Raw genomic sequence first — 23,250 nt, forward strand, 5'->3', positions numbered from 1 at the left:
CTCATCAGCTCCTCGTTGTAGCTGGAGGGTTTTAGGCTGGAAGGTCAAGGAATATGGTCCAACCTTGGATGTAACCTGTCCTCTCGGACCCTGCTGGACACAGGGTCCCTTGGGGACACCTTGTCCTCCAGGCTCCTCTCTGTGGTCAGGGTCTCCCCAGAGCCGACCCGAGAGGCTGCCGTGGGTGCGGGGACAGGTCTGGCTGCACCGAGACCAAAGGTCGGGGGGTTTCCCTGGTTCCCCTGGATCTCCAGCCAGCGTTGGCCCCACGTTCATGCTGCAGGATGCTCCCCGGAGCACTCCCAGGGACCGCAGGGCGATGAGCGCTGCCGGGAGCTTGGTGCTGCCCCGGCTTTGTGTCCAGCCCAGTCCCCAGGTGCTTCTCTCTTCATAGCCGGCTTGGAAATGGAAAGCTTTTTGGTATCGCCAATAACCCTTATTCCTCTGATTTCTTGATTGTTTGCAACTTGTGAATGTTCTGGAGGTCCCTCTGCTGAGCTCGGGTGGCTGGGAAGGAGCCCTGTCTCGGCTGAGATCAGCCCCTTCTCTTCTCCAGGCTGAACCCCCCCAACTCTCTCAGCCTGTCCTCACAGCAGAGGGGCTCCAGCCCTCCCAGCATCTCCGTGGCCTCCTCTGGCCCCACTCCAGCAGCTCCGTGTCTCTCCTGTGCTGAGGCCCCAGAGCTGGACACTGCACTCGGATGTCTCAGTCAGTGAGGAAGGATGCAGAAGAGACACCACCCAAAAAGCTGCTGTCTGTGCCCTGCCCTGACTTGTCCCTGGGATGAGGGGAACCAGCCTCTGATGGAAGTTTGTTTGATGGAAGTGGAAAAGCTGAGCTCTCCTTTGGGCAGCTCCAGGTTTTCTCCTCCAGCTCCCAGGACCAGGCACAGCCCAGGAGCTCCAGGAGCTCCTTCGGTGGGCTTTCCCCTCCGTGCGCTGCAGTCGTGTGGACTTACTGCTGGAGCCCTCGCACCTTGGCTTGGGGTGACTTAGGAGCAGGTCACCCTGTAACAGGGAGCGGGATCGGCTGGCTTATTCCCCTCCTTTTTCTCCTTTTACCCAGGAAAACAGATCGGTGTGTCTTGCCAGGAACAGCTCGTTCCTTGCACGCTGCTTGTGTGGACGAGCTCCAGCAGCACGAGGCTGTCCCTCCGCAGCGAGCCCTTCTCCGCGGCGCTGAGCGGGACGGCTCGTGCCAAGGGCTTGCGTGTGTCAGGGCTGCGACGGGGTCTTTTACCTGAAGGAACATTTTCGGAAGCACAGCCCCTGTTTCTGTGAAGTAGCGCGGGGACAGGAGAGCAAAGAGGGAAACGCGAGTCCTACGCACTGAGCCACCAGCCGGCAGAGCCTGCCAAAGCGACGCTGCAGAGCCAGTCTGCAACTAATCAGCAGCTTTGGAGAAATGTCAGCGTTAAACTATTGCCTGTGATTATTTTTCCCTCCTTGGAACTGTGTGGGACAGCTTTGATTTATAGGAGAATTAGGGTGCTCTCCCCACCCCGTTTCTCAGGTTGCCTTTTTGTAGGAGCAGAAACATTTTGTCATTTTCTTGGGGAAATGGGGCCAAAGAAGGAGTTTCTGGAGGAGGGGAGCGTGACCCTGGGTCGCTCCCACTGACGGGCAGCGAGTTTTACCCACGGCTAAACTCCTCATTCTTCAGTTGAGGAACCAGGTGTACCTGAAGAAGACAAAAGCTCTGCAGGCGTTCATGTTTGGAAGTTGACATCTCTGCTGTAGTGAGGGTGTGCTCGGGCTGTGTCCCCATGGTACCCGAGGGTGTGCTCGGGCTGTGTCCCCGTGGTACGCGAGGGTGTGCTCGGGCTGTGTCCCTGTGGTACCCGAGGGTGTGCTGTGGGGATGCAGAGATGCTCAGGAGTGGTCCCAGAGCCGCCGCAGTAACACCACGCAGAGGTCCGGTGGTTCACCACATCTCGGGGGATGAGCTCAAGGAGGAGTGTGGTGGCTTCGGAAAGATGCGCAGGTGCCATTACGCAGGTGGATGTTCATGGGAGGTGCTGTCCCCCTCGGGGGACAAGGACTGTCACCGGCAGAGAGAGGAGAGGCACCGGGGCTGCTCCAGCGGCACCAGCGAGGCTCCTCACACAAAGCAGACCCGGGCGAGCGAAAATATGACAAGTCCTTTCATTTTAAGGGCCTCTTCAATCCGACTGCAGGGTTTTCCACTGCCTCGGTCTGTGCAAATCGAAGGGGTTTGCTCCAACTCCTGGCGAGTGATGCTGGTCCCGTTTCCATCCTCCCGCCCCTCCTGCCAAAATCCGGAGCTCATCTGAACCCGCAGGAGGAGAGGAATTTCCTGAGAAGGATAAACAAGCCATTCTCATTGCCATGTCTTTGCTGCTGGAAGGGAGGCACTCCCTGCCTAGGAGCCCCCAGGGATGGCTCTGTCGTTAGTGGCCATGGGCTAGTGACAGGGCAGTGGGAGCACCTGGGCAGAGCGTGGGGAGAAGCCCTGGTGGCTTCTCTTGCTTTCCTCCAGTCCCTTGGCGTGAGGAGGAGCTGCTGCTGCCGCCGTCATGTCTTCTCTGGGAGGAGATGCTCGTCTCCAGGAGGAGATGCCTGTCTCCGTAGGCTGAGGGCTCCCTGGGCTCCCTGCAGCCAGGCACTGGACGCCAAGTGAAGAGTTTGGTCGGTTGCGACAGATCTTTTTCCTGTATCCGTTCTATTAGGGAAGGACGACATGTCAGAAATGGTTGCTTTTCGGGTAAGCACATCCGTGGGCAGAAAACTCTCCTCCCTGCCCGGGAGCACCGCTTTGCTCCGCACGGAGCCTTCCTGCGGGCTGCAGACCCTTCCCACCCCCAACCTCGGGCTCGGGGCAGGCCTTGGGGGACTGCGGGCTCCGAACCAGCTGAGCTTCTGATGTTGCTGCTCTTGGGTTCCATCAGGCGTGTGACAACCTGCCTGGTGTTGGGCAAGGAGGGCTTCCCTTCCCACCAGCGGGGCGAGGGAATCTGGGCTCTGATGAAGACTCGCACCTTGATGTGGAGCCAGGTCCTGGGGGAGCTGCTGAAGAAAATCACCTGAGCAGTAAAAACCACAGCAATTATGTGAAGGGTAAAAAAATCTTACTGTCTCCTTGGGTGATGGGTTTGGAGGAGTCTGGCTGCCTCCTCTTGGAGGAAATGTGCTTCTCATTTAGAGAAGCCCCTGGCAGCCTTCCTTAATGAAGCCAGGGCTTCAGAGGGGCAGGAGCTGGTGGGAGGGTACCAGAGGGTCCCACCGACCGGCTGGTGGGAGAGGTACCAGAGCCGCTTGCCTGGCTCAGGGCTCCTGCTCCGGACTCTCCTCAGCACAATTAGAAACACCACCAGAACCTTGCCATAACAAACGGCTTGATTTTCTAGGTCAGCTCTGCCGGTTAGGGTGATAGCAGGCACTGAAAGCTGGCAGTTTATTTCAGCTTTTACTCGCTGTGTTTTGCTCCAAAGCGACTTGAAATGCATTAGTGTCACCAGGCGGGAGCTGTGCGGGAGCCGCTCGGCAGCTCAGTCCTGTCTTTCTGTCACTTGTCCTATTGTCTGGGGAGATTCTTTTAGCACAGGCAGGCAGCTGACTTCCCGCGCACATTTTCCCCCAGATTTATTTTTCTTTTTTTTTGCTGGGGGTTGGGAATTGATTATAAATATTAATTCAGAGGGACATGTCGCTACCGGGGCTGATGATGGGAAATAAATAGTGGGTGGGCCCCGTGCTCTGGTCTTCTGGCTGCCCGTCGGGAGGGGAGACGGGAGCGGGAGCATCCTCCGGCACAGAGCAGTGCCAGGGCCCTGGACCCGCAGTGCCCGTGGCCGGCAGCCTGGTCCGTGCGGTGCTCGCCAGCGCCCAGTTTGGCGTTTCAGAGGCAGCTGTCATTACGGAGCGGGGATGATGCTGCACATCCATCCCATCGCCCTCCGTCCCCAAAATGGAGGGGGGCAGATGGGGTCAGGACAGATCCTGCTGCAGTGAGACCAGTCCGGCCACCGCTCCTAAGGAGACGCCATGCTGGCATTCCCGGGATGAGCCGTGCCGGTGCCCCTCGTCCCCATGGAGCCAGTGGGGACCTGGGGCAGAAGCTCGGGTCACAGCAGCGTTTTGGCTGGGAGCAGGGACACGGGGTGGGTTTCCCATGGCCCCAGCAGCGTTGCAGCTGCAGGATCCCATCAAGAGCTTTGGTTTTTGGTTCTAAAATCTGGCCAGCTCCTGCAGGAGCGATCGTGGAGACTCCAGGTACCCTGGGCGAGGCACTGGTGGCATCTGGCTTTCCTGCCCCGCTCCAGAAGGGGCAGAGGACAGCCAGCAGCCACCGGGAGGAAGCCTGATATTTATAATTCCTACAATTGTCTTGAACCCCCCATCCTTGATGCCATCTTCAAACAGGAACAGAGAAATCCATGTCTAGTTCAACTGCCTGGTTGACGTTTGGAAAGAAAGGAGACTGGAGCAGTTGCTGCTCGTTGTGCGCGTAACTAAATAAAACATGAGCCTCGGTGCCTGCGCATCCCTGCCGTGCCATCCCGCTCCTTCGGCTGGGCGCCAAATATACTGATTTTGCATCTGGTGACCTGCAGGTGAGCGGGGTGCAGGCGCTGAGCTGCCGGAGAGGGTCCGGTCCCCACGGGGTGCTTTGCAACGGCTCCGGCTGGGAAGGGCTGGGGCACTCTCCCATGGTGGCCGTAGCCGTGCCGTGGCCGTGCTCTCCTCCTCCCTGCTCCCGAGGGTCTCCATCACCCGGGGACCCGGCCCCTTCCTCTCACAGTGGCTTTTGATCAAGGACATGGTGGTGGTTCCTTTTTATCTCTCTTTCTCACGTCCCTTCCCAATTGTAGAGAAATCAAATATTCTGTATTTCTGGCCAGAAGGGGAATGTTTGGGGAAATTATGAGCACGTTATAATGCAATTAAAAAACAACCCTATAATTGCTGTAATTTATGTATACCTACAAAATAACCAGCTGGTGTAATCAAAGCTTCCAGTCTATTTTATTTGTTTCAGCAAATCAAACAGAGGGAAAAGGTTCCATCTGCATTTTCACGTGCGGCACGAGGGTTTGCAGCAGCCGGAGGTGCCTCGCTGAGCAGCCCTGCGAAGCCAGGGGCGGCACGGGAGGGTGGTTGCTGGTTCGGCCAGCGTTAGTCCCAGCGAACCACCACCAGCTGCTCCAGCATCGCTCCGAGTCCCAGTTTTTGGTTTTGTGTGTGTGGATGGGTGGGGGAGGAGTGATGCCCTCCCCTGGAAAAATCGGGATGCTGAAAAAGTGCTTCTCCTGGGCTTCAAAGAACGTATCCCGAGCTCATCCCCCTCCCCTCCCTGCCCTCCATCAACAGCCCTCCAACATTAAAGCAGATCGGCTGCGATTTCAAAGCTGCGACTTCAGCGCAGCCGAGTTGGTGACGAGGAAGATAATTAGCAAGTTAAATGTTCAATGCTTTAGTCAATTTATGTTTAATAATATTGAGCTGTAAGGAAAGAGGGTGGCAGGAGCTGTGAGCAGCTGCTTTTTCATTATCGATACAGCCTCGTCGTGCAAAGCACTTTCCACTTAATGAAGGCACCCTGGGTTTTACTTCGTTTTTCAAGCCTGTTTCTTTCTGCTTCTCCCGCCGTTGGCTAGCAATTTGCAGCATTGCAAACGAGCTCGGAGTATTTCGGGAGCCAGTGGTTTCCCAGGAATGAATGCTTTGCCTGTGCTTCATGACTCTCATTCCAGTTCTCCTGGCTAACTAGCCACCAAATTAGCTGTGCGTGCGGGGACAGGCCGTGTTTGTGGGTCTGCTGGAGTCGGGATGAAAGCCTCCGACTGCAGTTTCTCGCCGAGGATGAATAAAACACCACAGGGATCCTCTCCCAGCCCTGAAGTTTAAAATATTAATAGGATATCATTTTCCCGACAAGCGCTGCAACAGGTAGAGAGCACTTTGTTATAAAACATTTCCTCTTAGTGGAGACGCGTATTTTAATGGAAATGCGGTGTCACTTAAATTATTGATATCCAAAAAAATGCAAGTCCACTGTGTGGCCACAAATACTGACATCTTTTCAGATGGGCTCTTCCCCCACACTCCGCTCCTGGAATCCTGCGGGTGCCGGGGGGAGAGCGGGGATGGAAAATCGCAGCGGGTCCTGCGGAGCGGGTGGGATTCCGGGCTGCTGTCGGAGCAGAAAAGCTCTTTATACCCTCATGGAAAGGTGGGAGGTGGTGGGAGGTGTGGGCAGCCCGGCGGGAGCCAGGGAGGACTTTGTCCCTGCGTGGGGTGAGCTGTCCCCGTGGTCTGGAGCTGCCACTGTGCTCCACCTGTGCCCGTGTCGCTCCAGCAGAGATGGTTTGCGAAGGAGAGAAATCCCTCTCTGATGGCTCAACAGGCTCTTTCTGGCTTCCCTGCCACGTGCAAAACAAAACAAAACTGATGGTGAAAATAGCCGTGCTGGCTTCTTTCCTGGTGGAAACGTGGGGAGCAGCACGTTTTGTCTCTCCCACCTTGTCCGAGGGCTCAGCGGCAGCGAGTGGTTTGAGAAGAGTTTTGAGAAACTTTGATGCTCCTGGTGTTTCTCCCGCTGCCCGGAAAGTTTTCCAGGGGATGCAGGAGAAACTCAGCTTTGCTGCAGGAACACAGCCCACTCCAGCTTGTCAAACCATCTCCAAAGGGGCAGCGAAGGGCAGGCACCCACACTGTCACCTCCGGCTGGTGACCTCCTTGGGGCCACCGCGGTGCCGGGCTCAGTGGCTCCCCCGTCTCGGGCCGAGCACTCGCGGAACCCCCCAGCGCGGGCAGGAGCTGCCGGGAAACCCCAGAGCCTTTGCCCAGAGTTACTCAAGTTGTCGCTCCCCCGGGCAGCGTGTTGGGGGGCAAACGGCCCCGGTTGTTAACGGGGGACCGGGGACAGTCCTCCAGCTTTGCTGATCTTTCTGTTTTTTCTCTTCTGGACTCGCAGCAAACCCTGGAGACGAACCTCACCAACCTGGTTAAACGCAACAGTGAACTGGAGAACCAGATGGCCAAGCTGATACAGATCTGCCAGCAAGTGGAGGTTGGTGAGAGCGGGGGGGGGAACTGGGGGGCGGTGGGGAAGGTCACTGGGAAGCTCCCGGCTCAGTGATGGGATGCCTGGGATCATTCCTGTGTCCTCTCCCCGGGGGCTGCCCTGGGAACAGGGATGTGTGTGATGGGAAGCATCGCTGACGCCGAGGGGCTGGGGGGGGCTGAAGTGATCCTGAGAGTTTAGTCCCAAATGAGTTTAGTCCCAAATGACGGTGATGCGGGGATGGTTCCCGGGGGTCTGAGGGAGAGGGTGGCATGACTGGGAGCCGCTGGGAAGAGACCCGGGCTGCTGGGCTGGCCCGGGGAGGCAGGACCTGGCCGCTCTGCTGTGTGCCTGGGAACAGCAAACCCTTCATGATGACTGTGGTGCCTCCGTGCTTCGAATTCCCTGTGAAACCCTGCGCTCGTTCCACCTCCTCTTTCTTATCGGGGCTGCTGTTAAAGCACATCAGCTGATGTTTGCACAGCACTTGGGTCTCCGAGAGCCGAGCGCTCCGGGAAAGCCCGGCAGGATGTGGCTCGCTGTGTCCTCGCCGCCGGCACAAGGAGGGAGTCGTGGCCACGTCACCGCAGCTTGAGTCAGAACTGTGTCTGCCCCGGCAGCCGTGGGAGCCCTCCAGGGTCCTCCTCAGCGCCAGGGTGCTTCTACTCTGCTAATTGTGTTTTAACCCGTTCCTCTTGGGAAGGAGAGCACGGGCCCCTGCCAGCCTTTCTCCCGCTCTGCGGTGGGTGGTGTCTCCCCCGCTTCCCTCCCTCCCCCCGGGCACCCCCAGGCTGCCCCCCACGTCCCTCCAGCCCCGGGGCTGGCGGTGGCCACCTCTCCCACCGCCCGTGGAGCAGCAACGCCTGGCTCAAACCAGCAGCGAGTGGGAAAGGCTTTGTAGGGGGATTACAGAAAGGCACGGGAGGAGAGAGGCCACCTTTAATCCTGCTGAAGAAAGGCCCTCTGCTGACCTTGCTGCTTCGGCCACTTGATCTGTGAAACTCTCTGTGTCCCTGGTGTGCCATCCAGCATCTTCCGTGTGTGCATGGGGGGTGTGTGTTGGTGCCAGCGGCCTCGTGGCTGCGGCGCCGGAGTCGGGAGTTCATCACCATGTGCTGCCGGGGAAAGCGTTCGAGGGGAAGAAGGCAGTTAATGCCGTGCTGTTGTTCCAGAGTGCACATACCAATTAATAGCAAATTAATTTGCAGCTTTGTTTACTGAAGTGATACATGGAGAGAGGCTGTCGCAATTAGTTTCTTCTCAATGGGCTATTGATTTTTTTGGTCGCTAAATTAAGCAGCGGTTCCTTGAACAAACACCTTTCCAGAGAGTAACCCCCCCGGGCTGCTGGGGGGGTCGCTGGCGTGGATTCGGGGGGGGGTGTTGCCAGTGCCTGAGCAAACACAGCAGCTCTTTGCTTCGCCCCAGCCCTTGCGGGGGGATGTGAGCCCTGTGGCTTCCCCACTGCCCCCGGGGCCGAGCAGCCAGCGGGGATGCAGGGATGCTGCCGGTGCCGGCCGGAGCCGTTCCCCATGGTGAGGGACCCGGGGACGCGTTTCCACGGGGAGCTGCATCTTGTTCGTCACCATCTCGGAGAGGGGCCGGGGCTGAGGCCGGGAAGCGCTTCCTACCCCCGCCTTTCCCGCAGGCAGCGTCAGCGTTTTGTTCTCTGCTCACTAAATAAGGTCCTTGTAGGTGCCCTGATGGTCTGGAGAGGGGAAAAGGGCGCAAACCCTGGCTCTGGGAGTGCCACTGGTGCCACCAGCAGCCACGGGCCACCGTTGGGCCAGCTCAGTGCGCAGGGAGGGAGGAGCGGAGACACCTCTGAGTTCCCACACCAAAATAAGGAGCAGAAACTCCCCACCTGGGTTTTGCCTTCCCGAGCAGGGCTGTGCTGATGCTCCAGTGTCACTTGTCCTGCTTCTCCTGCTGCCGGTGTGTCCTGGTGCAGAGGCGCTTTTGTCCCTGCGGTAGGAATGGCTTTTGTCGGAGGTGTCCGTCCTGGGCTGCATCTCCCCGCAGGGCTGAGGGGTCTGGAGTGACTGTGGTAGAACAGAGCAAATGGATGTCCTGCAGGCAGAGAAGGAGCCAGGGCATCCTTGCAGAGCCCTGGGGACAGTCACCAACACTCACTGCTCCTAGAGGCCACGCTTTGACTCCAAGAACCCCCGGGAATGGAGCAGGGACACATCTGGACATCCTTCCAAACCTCCTCCTCCTCCTCTGGGTCCTGCCCCGGCATCTTAACGAACTGATCTGGGATGAATTGAAAGCTATCGGGCATTTCTCTCTGACTCTGGAAGTTTCAGAACTTCTTCCTGGCTGTCGTTTTCTTCATAGTTAGGAGTTTTCAGCTTTGTCAGTTGCTCTGCTTAAAATAACAGTTGAAATGTGTTTCCCAGCCTCACTGAATGCGCCGTCCTGCCCTTCAGAGGCACCTTTTCTGAGAGCACGTCAGTGTGAAGCAGAAAATATCTCTGTCCCTCTGCACTTCCCCGTGAGCCTCAACGCGGGGGATTTGGCTTCCGAGCTGTTTGTGGACATTGCGTAGGGAGGGACACGTGTGACCCCAATGTTCTCTGCCCATGGAGCCCTCTCCCGTGTGAGTCCCGCGTCATGGGGGTGCCACCAGCCCCCTGAGGTGCAGAGGGAGGCACTCCAGGGAAGGGGGTTGAAGTGTCCCCGAGCCACCCAGCCTCCCCCCTGCGAGGAGTGACCCCTCTGGTGCAGCGGGTGCATGGGGGGCTGCTGCTGAGAGAGGGCGAGGGGACCTGGTCCTGCAGCGGTGACCAAAGAGAGCAGGTAACGACCCTGCAAAGACGCTGAGTCTGTAAAATAACCAGGGTGGGCAGCAGAGGTGGTATCACCCCTGTGTCCCCATCGATGTCCCCACCAGGGAGGGTGGTAGGAGATGCTCTGGCACAGAGGGGTGGTGGCCCTCCATGCCACGCACGGCCAGTCGTGGTGGAGGCCAGTGCGTGTCCCCTGGGGCACGGCTGCCTCGCTGCGCAGTCAGGAACCTGTTGAGGGTTTGGGGGTGGCACTGGGTGCTCCGCTCTGTCTCAGCGCCGGGTTCCTGCTGGCTGGGAGCGGAGGAGGAGGTTTGTCTGTGCGTGAATCACGCCTCGGGCTGACACGATGTTCCTCATCCCTCCGGGAGCTGCAGCACGAGCTCTTCCCGGGTCTGAGTTTTACCGTTTGCTTTCTGTTGCAGAGCCCCAGCACGTTTCCCCCTGCCTCTGAGAAGGGTGAAGTATTTTTTTCCCCACTTCTTATGGCTAAAAGCTCTCCCCCACGCCCCGCTCTCCTACAATTGTAGTGCCTGCTGAGTCTTCACCCCAAAACGCAGCGTTTACCTGGGAACTAGTTCATCCCAATAAAAAGTGGATTGCCCAGTGTCTGGCTTTGCCTGAGCTAGGGCTTTTGCCGGCAGAGCCCTGTGGGTCTGAAATCCCACCGCCGCGCTCTGCTGGCACCGTGGGGTGGGACCCTGTCCTTGGAAACGCTGCTTTTTGGAGAGAAGGCAGCTGGGGAGGGGGCTGTGGTGGCCTCTGCACCTCCCTTCCGTCTCCGGAGCAGGAGCACTGGCTGAGCCACGGATTTCTTGCCCTGGGAAGGTTTTCAGATTTAGGATGAATTTAACCAGGAGCCTGGGGTTTCTGCTTGGTGTGCCAGGCTGGGGGGGGAGCGAGGTACTTGCTAACGGACCCCCCCTTCTTCTCCTGGCAGCCGGGGCTCCCTCCCGCTGGCAACAGCGGCACCAGGACCGCAGACACTGGGGAACAGCCCTGGGTCTGTGCTCCTGGGGGGCTCCAGGGATGCGATGGTGGTCTCTGCTCCCCTGCCCAGAGCGGGGAACGGGCTGCCACCCCCTCTGCCGCAGCCGGGGCTGCCTGGCAGCTCTGTCACCTCTGCTGCCACCGGCATGGATCGCCGCGGGCTCCAAGCCCCGGGGCTGGTCTCCCCCTTCTGCCACCTTCCAGCAGAGTTGGAGGATTATCGGCTGTTTCTCCCCGGCAGCGGGATCTTCGCAGCCCATCAGCGTCTCCCACTTCGCCGTTGCATAAGCTGCCGGCCGGCGTTAAAAAAAGATCTTGTATCAAACGTGTTTAACTCCGGGCTGCCTTCAGCCCTCGCCACTGTTTCACAGACGAAGAAAACCCACTCGTGTCCTCTGCTCCCCTGTCTGAGTTACGTCTTAGGGCTCAGTTCCCCTTCTGTGAAGTGTACCCCCCTTTCCTGTCCGTCCCCCCAAGGATGCTCTGTTCCTGGAGATGGGACCGAAACCTCTGCCGGTGCTTTCTCTGCACTCCCTGCTCACCTGCCTTTCCGCTCCAAAACAACAACAAACCCAACGGTGTATTTGAAGCCTGAAAAGTGGGTCCGGCAGGGATTAATTAGCCTGAATTAAGCAGGACACATGCAGCTTTCTTTGGAGAAGCCAGCACTGTTTCCCTCGGCCTCCTGGGGCTGACGCCGTGCTCAGCCCCAGATGTGGTCTGGAAGAGGCTGGACTGTGTCCAGGGGGGTTTGCAAGAGCTGATGGGACCCGATGGTGACTTGTGGGAGCCTCTGCCCAGTCTGTGCCATCTTCAGTCCCCCCCTGGGACTGGCTCAGGTGCCCAGGTCTACACCAGGTCCCCTCCTCTCCCGGCTCAGGTCCCTCCTCTGGGGGCAGCGATGCTGGAGGGAGGAACTGGTTGTGTGTCTTTCCCACTGACCCATGAATACCGGGAGTGAGGTCAGAGGAGTACTGGCAGCAGTCTGGCAGGGGGCTGTGAGGATGGAGGTGCCTTTCGATGCTCGTTCCGTCACCCCCCGAGGCCAGTCCAGCCAAAGCTGCCTGTCTCGCCTTGGGACCCGCCGTTGGGAGGGGACGGGGAAGGGAGGAGATGGTGGGTTTGAGCATCACCAGGCTCCCCTCGTCGTGAGCCCAGAGCAAACCCCATGAGGGGACGGCGCCCCAGTTTAGGAAGTGAACTGCAAGCGCAGTGAGAAACTTGTCTTGAGCTGGAGAAAGCTTGCAGATTTATTACGGTCTGGGCTCGCATCCTGCCAGACCCTCACACTATGAAGAAATGGGGCTTTTCAAAGCAGCAGATGCTGCCAGCAGCATCTGGTACTTGGTTATTTTTTTAGGGGGAAGATGGCTATTTGTAAATGGCTTTGCTCAAAGAGGGGCTCCCGAGGAGTGCTCAGTGGTGGCCAGGCGTGGGAAGCCCTGTGCTGGGGCTGAAAATACGGGTCATGGAGGTGTCCATGCAGCCTGGGGCTACCTGCCGGGTGGCGTGGTGAGCCCAGCTTCCCTGTGCTGGGGGCTGAGAGCCACCTCCGAGGGGATGCTGGAGCCCTGGGAGCCGCCGGCAGCACTGAGATCAGGAGATTTTTCCTCCCCATAGCCCTGGTGCCACAGAGTCGGGGCTGTGGCCGGAGCAGAGGTGGGGTGGCTCGTTGTTGCTGCCTTGGGCTGGTTCGGCCCTTCCATGGAGACCCCCCCCAGCATTTCCCGATGCCCCTTCGCCGCCGCTGCGGGCTCTACCTGCGCTCCCTCCCTCTCCCCCCACCAGCGCTTCCCTTCGCTCTCCCTTGTGCAGGTGCTTTGAAGCCCCGGCCACCCTGGCTCTCCCGAGCAGGGGCTCTCCTCCACCTTTAAACCTCTTTTTGCCTTATCTGGCCCAGGGGCACGGCCTCGGCGTAGGTGCAGGGGAGCCGTGAGTTTTGCTGGCAGCAGAGGGCTGGGACACTGCCCCACTGCCCCCGCTGCCCCACAGCCTGGGGCAGGATGGGGGTCACTTGGTGCAGCCCTGGCCGTGCAGAGCACCCCAAAACACACAGCCTGACCCAGGAAAAGGGGATGGGGAGATCCCTGAGTGTCCCTGCGTGGTGTCAGGGCTGGCACCTGCTATGGTTTGAGCAACGCACAACAATTGATTGTCCTTTAGATAATTATTCCATCACCCGATGACCCCTCCCCACCTGGGAAGGGGAATTGGGGGAAAAAAATAAAGAAACATGAGGGTTGAAATATAAACAGATTTAATAGAATAAATAGGGTACCTATGGAGGAGTGTGTGCCCCAGCACGGCCACATCACCCAGTGCCCACATTGGACGTGCAGCAAGGGCGGGCTTCACATGCTTCTATGGCCTTTTCTCCCCTCCAGCAGAGTGGCAATGGAGGTGGGTGAGCCAGCCCGGTTCTCTGTGTTGTGGGGCTGTTATTTCTGCCTGGGTCAGCCCCCAGCAGCCGGCAGAGCCGGGGGTGGCAGGGAGGATGTGTGTTGCATCTCTCCTGGTGTAAGCTGGGAGAGCCATGGGGCTGTCGGGCTCTGGGGCCAGCGTGTCCCTCCTGACAGGGTGTCCTTCTGCTGCTCTGCCAGGTGAACACGGCCATGCACGAGGCCAAGCTGATGGAGGAGTGTGATGAGCTCATGGAGATCATCCGCCAGCGCAAGCAGGTCATCGCCGTCAAGATCAAGGAGACCAAGGTAAGATGGTCCGGCTCCAGCCACTGCAGTTCCAAAGGTCCCCTCCTGCCCATGGGGTGGCCCTGGCAGGGTCTGCCCTCCCTCTCCGGGCACAGCCCTCCCCGGTTCGGCAGCCCATGGTGTTGGGATGCCCCGGCCACACGCAGAGGGGCTGCTAGCCACGCACGTTGCCTTGCCCGTGAAGGAATTGCTCTGGGCAGCCATCGGTGGACACAGCATCATCCCGTCACTCCGGACGGTGTGCTGGTCCCCGTGTCCCTCGCTGCTGCTGTCCCCAGGGCTCTTCTGCCGAGGACAAGGCGTGTGCTTGACATGGCCAGAGGAGTGAAGGCGCGTTGATTAGCCTGACAAATTGGTGCAGTTGCTTGGATCAGTCCAGACAGCTTCCTCAGGGCTTTTCTAGCTCCGCGGTGCTAATATAATAATGTAGAATTACTACTGAAGGGCCAGCCGAGCCCTGCACTGCAGAGAGAGGAGAGGCTCCACGTTCTGCATTGCAGTGGAGCCGTGGGTGAGCTGGTTTCTCTCCCTGTTCTTTGAGGGAACGGTTGGACCCTTCCTCCAGCAGTTCCAGGTATCCTGGCCATTCCTGGTGGTTCCTGGTGGCTTCTGTGCCGTGGGGAAGGCTGGAGGGACCAGGTGGAGCTCTGGGGTGCCCACAGGAGTTTGCAGTGCCTGCATGACCCTTTGCCGTCCTTACACATCCCAAGTGGGTCAGGGTCTGTCTCCGCACCCGTCACCGTGCCCATGGCCAGGCCGGGCAGCGGCGTCGCCCCAGATGTGGATGTTTTTGCAGGCGAAGGTTTGGGAGTGGGTTGCGCTGCAGGAGAGCCCAGCAGCACGGTGCTCGGACACCCTCGGCAGGAGTGGGAGCTTTAAAAAATGCCTGCTTTTATCCCAGCCGCTTCAGGGAACATATTTTATGTAACGGTGCCTTCTGCTGGTCCATCTGTCTGTCTGCCTCTCACTTCCCACCCTCTCCCCTAACGCCTCTTGACCATGTTGTCCAGTTTCAGCCGTGCTTGGCAGGGAGCTGGAAGGCTCAAAGTTGTGATTTTCCTACAAATCGGCAGCAGGGTAGAGGAGAGGGGCCCCGATTAGTGCCCAAAACCAGCAGCAGCGGCAGCGCTCGACCGCCTGGGAATGGCCAGGGCGGGAGCAGCAAGGTTGTGCCCACGTCGCTGCAAAGCCAGCGGGAGATGGATCTGGGGATGGTGGTACCGGCAGTGCTGGGCAGGGCAGTGGGTTTGGTTCCCAAAGTCACCTGGAAACTGGAATAAGCTTCTTTACTGGTGAAATGGGTCTGGAAATGGAAGCCGCAGCCCCTCTGCAGCCCCCGCGCTGCTGGGCAGGTTCCTCCGCTGCTTTCGACTCCTCTGAGCAGCGATTTCCAAGAGTGAACGGGAAACAGCCTTTCCGTGGAGCCCTGGCCACAGACACTGGAGAGCTTAAAAAGCCCCAAACACAAAAGGAAGGAGGAAGCGCCGGAGACTGCGGCTGGTTTGAAGCTCTCCAGCTGCAGGGCGAGAAATACGGCGTTCCCGCTGAACTGCCAGTTGGTTTTCCATTTGTTCTGGGCTGCTTTTCCTGACAAACGGCCCAACGGATGTGTGGAGCAGCCTGATTGCACGGCGTCGGGGAGAGTGACGGCCCCGGGCCTGGGGAGGGAAGTCCATGGAGGGGAAAATGCCGAGGCAGCAGTTTGGCTCCAGCCGGAGCATGGTCCTGGGAGGGAGGAATTGGCTGCTCCATCCCGGGGTTGCTTCGGGAGCTGCGAGATGGAGCTTCTCCTCCACAAGGCAGCGAGAGAGATGTAGGGACCAGAGCAGCAGCCTGAAGGTTGTGCTTGGTGATGGCTGGGAGCGAGAGGTGCCAGGGGAGGGTGCCCGGAGGATCACAGAATGGTTTGGGTTGGAAGAGACCTTAAAGATCATCCAGTTCCAACCCCCTGCCCTGGGCAGGGACACCTCCCACCAGACCAGGTTGCTCAAAGCTCCCTCCTTCTCCCCGGAGCCTTCTATTCTACAGGCTGAACCCCCCAACTCTCTCAGCCTGTCCTCACAGCAGAGGGGCTCCAGCCCTCCCAGCATCTCCGTGGCCTCCTCTGGCCCCATCCAACAGGTCCATGTCCTTCTGATGTTGGTGGCCCCAGAGCTGGAGGCAGCACTGGGGGGGGGGGTGTCTCCCCAGCGCGGAGCAGAGGGGCAGAATCGCCCCCCTCGCCCTGCTGGCCACGCTGCTGGGGATGCAGCCCAGGGTGCAGGGGGTTTCTCATCCACCAACACCCCCAAGTCCTTCTCCCCAGGGCTGCTCTCCATCCCTCCATCCCCAGCCTGTGCTTGTGCTTGAAATGGCCCCGATCCACGTGCAGGACCCTGCCTGCCATGCTCCCAGCCAATGCGCCTTTGACAAAAAGAAAACATGCCCAGCCTTTTGGTACCTTTTATTCCAGTAATCCTAAAAAATTGCTCCTCCTGGATGTGTTGCACACGTGTCTTTGGAAACCCACCAAGATTAGATACTGAGGAGCCCACATGTGGCTCCAAGCTGGGCTCGTGCCCTGCAGGGCTGAGGTTTGTGCTCTGTGGGGCTGGGGTACCGGTGCCCGTGAGACCGGGCAGCCCCCCATGGGGACAGTGGCACCGAGGCCGTGCCCATGCATGGGAAGGAGCCGGGAGGCAGGGACCACCATCAGGGCGGATGGGAGCGGAGGAGCAGGGAGAGGAGAGGCAGCTGAAGAGCCCTCTGCAATGGCATGGATCCGGCCGGCGGCTGCCAGCACCACGTCCCCTGCCTGGGCCACTGCAGGTGCCACCGTCACAGCCCAGCCGGCTGGCCCTGGGCCACTGCAGGTGCCACTGTCACAGCCCGGCTGGTTGGCCCTGGGCCAGGGCATCTGCACATCCTTCTCCCTTGGCCACAGCAGAGGCTCTGCCTGGGACCAGCGCTGCGGTCCTCCCGGGGATGTGGCCACGGAGAGCTGGGTCCGGGCAAGCATAATTTAACACAGAAAGTGCATTGCTGCTCCCTCTCCCCGGAGCTTTGGGGACATTTCCATGCTGTTTCACCACTCCTGGCTTCCCCTGAGCCACCCCTGGCTTAGGACAGGGGTTCCTCTGTGCTTTTCGGGCTGTGTGTTTGGTTTCTGAGCACCTGTCTTCCCTCTGCTCCCCTGGCAGGTGATGAAGCTGCGGAAGCTGGCCCAGCAGGTCGCCAACTGCCGGCAGTGCCTGGAGCGCTCCACGGTCCTCATCAACCAGGCAGAGCACATCCTGAAGGAGAACGACCACGCGCGGTTCCTGCAGACGGCCAGGAACGTGGCTGAGAGGTGGGTGGGCGCGCCTGGCCCGGGACACCGATGGGATGTCGCTGGAGTGGTCCCCTGGTCGCAGCTCCCTGCCCAGGGTCACCCCGTGTCCCTCCTTCCAGTAGGCTGCCCTCTGAGAAACACCGGGCTCGGGGCTGGCCCCCGTTCCAGTCCCTCACAGGACAGGAGTTGTGTGGCAGGTCCTAATCACAGCATCACGGACTGGTTTGGGTGGGAAGGGACCTTAAAGTCCCCCCAGTGCCACCCCCTGCCCTGGGCAGGGACACCTCCCACCAGACCAGGTTGCTCCAAGCCCCCTCCAACCTGGCCTTGAACCCCTCCAGGGATGGGGCAGCCACAGCTTCTCTGGGCAACCTGGGCCAGGCTCTCACCACCCTCATTGTAAAACATTTCTTCCCCGGATCTCAGCTCAATCTCCCCTTTAAATCTACCCCTAACGAAGCTGAACATCTACTGTGGGGGCAAACGTCGTTCCCTGGGTGGGAAAGTGGTGGAAATGCCAATGTGAAGGGAGCTCGGGGGCAGTTCGGGGCTGGGACCCCCCAGGACGGAGCGCCCCCACCTCTCTGGGGACCTGTCCCCAGGCCGGGGCACCCTCCTGGGGCAGCAGCAGTGGTCGGCGGGTACAAGCCGGTTTCCCCGCGGTGTGTAATGTCACCGCTGCCGGCACCCTTTAGTCCCCCGCTGCCGGCTGTGGGGAGCGCCCGCGCCCCGCTGCCTATTGATGCTCGCTCCTCTTCTTGCAGGGTCGCCATGGCAACCGCATCCTCTCAAGTTCTGATACCAGATATCAATTTTAATGACGCCTTTGAAAACTTCGCTTTAGATTTTTCCAGAGAGAAGAAGCTGCTGGAAGGGCTGGATTATCTGACTGGTGGGTGCCGGGGTCTGCTCCCCCGCTGCGCCCCGCGTCTTCCCCGCAGCCCCTGCCCTGCGCCCGCTGAGGGCCCCCAGGCGGGTTTAAAGCCACCCAGGTTCCCACTCATTCTCACTAGTAAAAAGTGCCCGGTTGCCTGAGGCAGAGGCCACACGGTCCCCAGGACAGTGGCCCGTCCCTGTCCTCCCGTTTGCACTCTGCCTCTCCTGGAAAAAGTGCAAAAAGCAGGTCAAAACCGACGGTCTCCACGACCCAGGGAGGAAGCTGATGCCCATAAGGATCCGCGAGGGCAAATTACAGGGAGGGAACAGTAAATTGGCCAATTTTTGTGCTTCTAACGCACTGCGTGCTTTAGCATTTCCCTTTTGCTGCCCTTTTTGTGGGTCTCTTGGTGCTAAATTGTGAACTGCTGTGGGCAGGGACCTCGCGGGGTCCCTGGGTGCTGCCGTGGTGCCCCGAGCTCAGGCTCGGTCGGCTCTAGCCCTCGGCTGGGGCGATGCAGGGGGACCAGGAGCAGCCCCGCGGCAACCGATGGCTGCTGGACCCTGCCGGGCTGGAAAACCGGGGAGGGAGGAAACTCCAGAGGCGGGAGGACATCGTTACTGCCCCACATCCGATTTCCTTCATTGTGAAGGAGCTCACCTTGCAATGAAAGGTTAACAACAAACTTGTGTCCCGAAGAGCGATGGGACAAAATAACTGATTCCACAAACCACGCTGGGAAATGTTGAAGTGGCTTCTCAGCTTGTTTTGGGGTGGGGGTGTCAGACCTGACGGAGGCAGCAGTGGAAACCCCTCGTTCTGCCCCGCCTGAAAACACACTGACCCCTGGATATTTTGTTATTTCACTGAAAAGTTTTAAGTGAGAATCACAGAATGGCAGGGGCTGGAAGGGACCTTTGGAGATCATCTCCTCCAACCCCCTGCCAGAGCAGGGTCACCCAGAGCAGGCTGGACACGGTGACACAGTGACAGACAAGATGAGTCTGTTGTTTGTGTCCAGAGACTCTGCTCCCCACACGAGCCCATCTCTGTCCTTAAGGGAGTGAAAAAAAGCCCTGGGTGTATTAAAAGAAAGCACAAACTTGCAGAAATAACGTTAGCTGTGTTCTCCGGCAGCGCCGAACCCGCCGTCGGTGCGGGAGGAGCTGTGCACGGCCTCCCACGACACCATCACCGTCCACTGGATCTCGGAGGACGAGTTCAGCGTCAGCTCCTACGAGCTGCAGTACACCATCTTCACCGGCCAGGCCAACTTCATCAGTGAGTCCCTGCGTCGCGCTGGGGCTGGGGGACCGCGCTCCGGGTGGGGAAGAAAAGGGTTCTCGGGGAGGTTCAGCAGGTTTAAAGGCTGGGAATTCGGGGAGGAGACCGCAGCAGAGGATCCTCCGAGGACAGTGCTCAGGGCTGTCACCAGAATGATGGAGGACACCCCGTGCTGGGGGTCCATAACAGAATGGTTTTGCCCTGCACTGGGTGTCTGCAGCCCTGGCTCGGTGAAGCCTTTGGTGTGTTAGAGGGTCTTGCCCATCTCTCAGCTACCAGACCTGCTCTGAGCTGTGCCCGGGGATCACAGAATCACAGAATGGTTTGGGTTGGAAGGGACCTTAAAGCCCCCCCAGTGCCACCCCCTGCCCTGGGCAGGGACACCTCCCACCAGACCAGGTTGCTCCAAGCCCCCTCCAACCTGGCCTTGAACCCCTCCAGGGATGGGGCAGCCACAGCTTCTCTGGGCAACCTGGGCCAGGCTCTCACCACCCTCATTGTAAAACATTTCTTCCCAAGAAGAATAATAATTTGATTAAGACTATGGTAGTTTTGGGGTGTTTAATATTACAGATATTTTAGCAGTGTGTTTAGTAGCTGGCTCCAGCATTTGGGGAGGGTGGTGGTGGGATGCAGAGCCACCCGGGCAGTGGGTGGATGGTTGTGTGCGAGGGACCCTCGGAGCCATGGGGTATGTTCAGCCGGAGCGAGCAGGAGAAGGCGAGCCTCCTGAAAAGGAGGTGGAAAGGGGGATCTTCGGGTTTCAGAGAGAAGGGCAGTTCAGCCACAAAGCCACGGACTGTTTGCCAGCCTGGGCAGCAGTGATTTATTCCTTTGGGTGCCCGGTGTGTCCTCGAGGTGCCAGAAATACATACCTGTTACGATTTCTTGTAGCGCTGCCTTTTCCCTACAATTGGAAGGGGTTTGCACTCTGGAGGAAAGTTAATTTATGGGCTGGGTTGTAGGAGAGAGTCCAGGGAAACTTCATACAAGACAAAAATGTGGATGTTTTAATGGGAGAAAAAAAAAATACAGCTTGCAGTTTCTCCACCCTGAAGTAGTGCTTTGGAAGAGCACAGCATCCCCACAGCATCCCCACAGCATGGCTCTTGCAGGACAGTTTTACTCCTGGTTTTCCTTCGTAGCGCTTACAGCTGTAGGAAGAGCTGACAAATGCTTCGGTGGCATTTCTGGGCTGCTGTCAGTTTATCTCTCTGGCCGGGAGGACACCGGCAGCGCGGTGTCACGGCACGGGAAGGCTGCAAAGTGCACTTTAAAATATGCAGGAAGCTGCCAGGGAAAGTTACTGCTTGTGGCTTTCAAAGCTGATAAAACCTGTGTCCCCGCCTTTGCCCTCACTTTGGAAAACAAGAGGATTTGTTTCCTCTCGGCCAGAGGTTCCTGTGGTTTCTGGGAGCTACAGCAGCTCCCGTTCCCCTGCTCAGTTCTGTTCTCCTTCCCCAGCCACAACAGGTTGTCTCCAGTGCTTTGTTCTCCTCTGAAAGCCTGGGCAAGCTCAGCCACCTCTGTGGCTCCATTCTTAGATGGCCACCAGCCTCCGTGTCTCCCTCCCTCACCATGGGCCGTGCTGGTGTCACTGGGGGGTTCGGGTGGGCAGGGACCCCCGAAGGGCTCTGCATAAGCCGGGCTGGCTTAGCCCTTGGTGGGTTCCTCAAGGCACTGACAGCCCCAAGGATGGGGAGTCCCCAGCTCCCATGGCCCTGCTCCGGTGCTTCCCCACCCTCGCCTGGAGGATTTTTTCCTTTCCAAACCAGGATTTCTCCTGCTGCAACTTGTGCCCTTGCCCTGGGTCCTTGGGGAAGGGTCTGGCTCCCTCCTCTCCTCAGATGCCGCTGTGGGCACGTGGCTTGGACTCCAGTCCATGGCAGGGCTTGGGAGTGAGTCCCCATCCCACCTTTGGGAACCTTTGGGGGCTGTGTGGGTCCCGTGGGGCGGTGGGAACCGCAGGGATGAGGAAGAGCAGGGGCAGCTCTGGAAGGACACGTCAGGAGCGTCCTCCTTGGTCGTCCTCGGTAGCTCTTCATAGGAGGAGTAAAGAAATCATCAGTTAATGTCTCAGAGGAGAGAATGAATAATGTATCGTCCCTTGGAGTAACGCAGTCGGGTCCGGGTGCTGAGAGCCTTTGAGCCCTGGCTGAACTCGTGCGTGAAGAGACGCTGGAACTGGCGGGCTGGGGGTCACCGGGCAGGAGCTCGGGGAGGCTTCCCGGGAAAGGAAATACCTTTGCAAAGAGCACACAGTTGGCCTGTGGAAACCAGCCCCTTCACGCTCCCTTTAAAGCCAAGAGCTCGGCAGGAGTCGGACGTTTTTATGGGTGATGAAAGCTGCAATAAAAAGGATTTTTTTTAAGCTTTGGCAAGGATAGAAGCCCTCGGTCTTCCAGGCCAACCCTTTCTTGTTTTGGGAAAGAAACCTGCTGGGGAGTCCAGATCACTCTCAGGCTGTCATCTCTCCGCCAGCGCGTCCTTTGGGCTGAGGGATGTGAAGCTGGTCCTTGTCTGCAGGAGATATCACTCCCCAGCGCCCGGGAGTGCTCCCGTCAGAGCCGCTCTGCCCCGGCCTGCCGGCGGGATCACATCTGCTTTATTTTCTACTTCAAATAGCATTGCTCCGTTCCCCTAGGCCACTTCCACGTGTATTTTAAACCAAATCCGGGCTGACAATGACTGCAACCTGCCCTTATCCCACGGCTGAACGAGCCACCGGAGGTAAATAAACACCTCGGTGTAGGGCTGAGGAGAGGAGGTGTGGAGCGTGTTCCAGCTCCTGCCTCCGGCTGTGCACGCCTCTGCCGGTGATGGGGGGCTAAAAACCCTCCTCCCAACACCCCTGCTCCACAGCCCGCTCCTCCTGCATCGCCTTCCCCTCGCCTCTGGACCTGCTGCATCCCCGAAGCCTCCAGATGCTGCTTCTCAGCTTCCTCCTTGTTCTTCTCTCGGCTTAAATCAGCCGCCCCGTGCAGCGATCACTGGGTCCCGGGCTGTCCCCGGCCTCTTGGTGCCAGCGCTGGAGGTGGCTCCCAAGACCCGTGGTGTCCTTTCCCCGGCACTGGCTGCCCCAGGGACCTGTGTCATCCACGGGCTATTCCCACCAGCCCTGCTGGTGGCCGTCACGGCGTCTGTGGCACCCCGTGGCACCCCGTGGTGCTGCTCCCCTTCCCTGGGCACTGTGTCACCCACCGTAGATACAACACGGCGTTTTCAGTACGTGCTGGGCGCTGCCGCCCTGGCAGAAGCAGGGCTTTGTGCCTCCAGGGTCTTCGGGCTCTTAATTCCTTTCCATTTCCAGAAAGAGTTCAGGCTCCTGAATGTTTTCCAAGCGTCTGGATCCCTCTCCCTTCGCTGGGAGCTGTAATTTCCTTTGCAGCGCTTTGCAGACAGGTGCAGATATGTCCCGTCCTGCAGCTGGCATCACAGCCCCCGGAGCAGCAGGGAGCGTGTCCCCCAGGGACGGAGGAGCGAGGGAGGGTGACAGTGGGCATCACCGGGGCTGCCCGTGCCATCTGCCCTGGGAGGTGCCACTGGCTCAGTTCCCCTTTCTCTGCACCCTTTCCCCATCACTTCCCATGGTGGCATCCCACCATGCTGGGTGGGATGCTGGGGTGCTCCCGGCCCTGGCTGTGCCTTACCGAGCTCTGCCAGAATAAAAAAGGCTCTTTGAGTCGCTGGGGTTTATCATTATGGAAGTTTTCCTGCTCTTGACTTGCAGCAGGGGGTGAACCAGCCTGAGGGACGCGCAGTGGGTGAGCTCTGTCTTTGTGTTCTGTCCTTTCCTCCAAATGCATCTGTCCCCCCTCTCCCATGCTGCAGGTCTCTACAACTCCATGGACAGCTGGATGATCGTCCCCAACATCAAACAGAACCACTACACCGTCCACGGGCTCCAGAGCGGCACCCGCTACATCTTCCTGGTGAAGGCCATCAACCAGGCGGGCAGCAGGAACAGCGAACCCGCCCGGCTCAAGACCAACAGTAGGTGCCGGGTGCTCGCCGCGGCGATGGGGGAGAGCTTTGCCGTGGAATCATAGGGTTACCTGGGTTGGAAGGGACCTTTCAGATCATTGAGTCCAACCATTAACCTAAAACTGACAAAAACCACCACTGACCCATGTCCCCCAGCACCACGTCTGCCCGGCTTTTAAATACCTCCAGGGATGGGGACTCCACCACTGCCCTGGGCAGCCTCTTCCAAAGCTTGATAACCTTTTCAGCAAAGAAATTTTTCCCAATTTCTGCCCTAAACCT

At 58.9% G+C, this 23,250-nt stretch overlaps 1 protein-coding gene across 3 annotated transcripts in view; it reads left to right on the top strand.

Moving 5' to 3' along the window:
* Window positions 1-23,250, top strand: part of MID2 (midline 2) — a 60,793-nt gene that overhangs the window by 32,513 nt on the left and 5,030 nt on the right. For all 3 annotated transcript variants that reach the window (XM_074147375.1, XM_074147374.1, XM_074147376.1), the window contains 6 exons: window positions 6,937-7,032; window positions 13,406-13,513; window positions 16,693-16,841; window positions 17,588-17,715; window positions 18,838-18,981; window positions 22,816-22,977. In XM_074147375.1, coding sequence (XP_074003476.1) covers window positions 6,937-7,032; window positions 13,406-13,513; window positions 16,693-16,841; window positions 17,588-17,715; window positions 18,838-18,981; window positions 22,816-22,977 — 787 coding nt within the window. The remainder of the gene's footprint in view (window positions 1-6,936; window positions 7,033-13,405; window positions 13,514-16,692; window positions 16,842-17,587; window positions 17,716-18,837; window positions 18,982-22,815; window positions 22,978-23,250) is intronic.

The sequence above is a fragment of the Numenius arquata genome, chromosome 5 (genome assembly GCF_964106895.1).
Source record: "Numenius arquata chromosome 5, bNumArq3.hap1.1, whole genome shotgun sequence".
Classification (NCBI taxonomy): Eukaryota; Metazoa; Chordata; class Aves; order Charadriiformes; family Scolopacidae; genus Numenius; species Numenius arquata.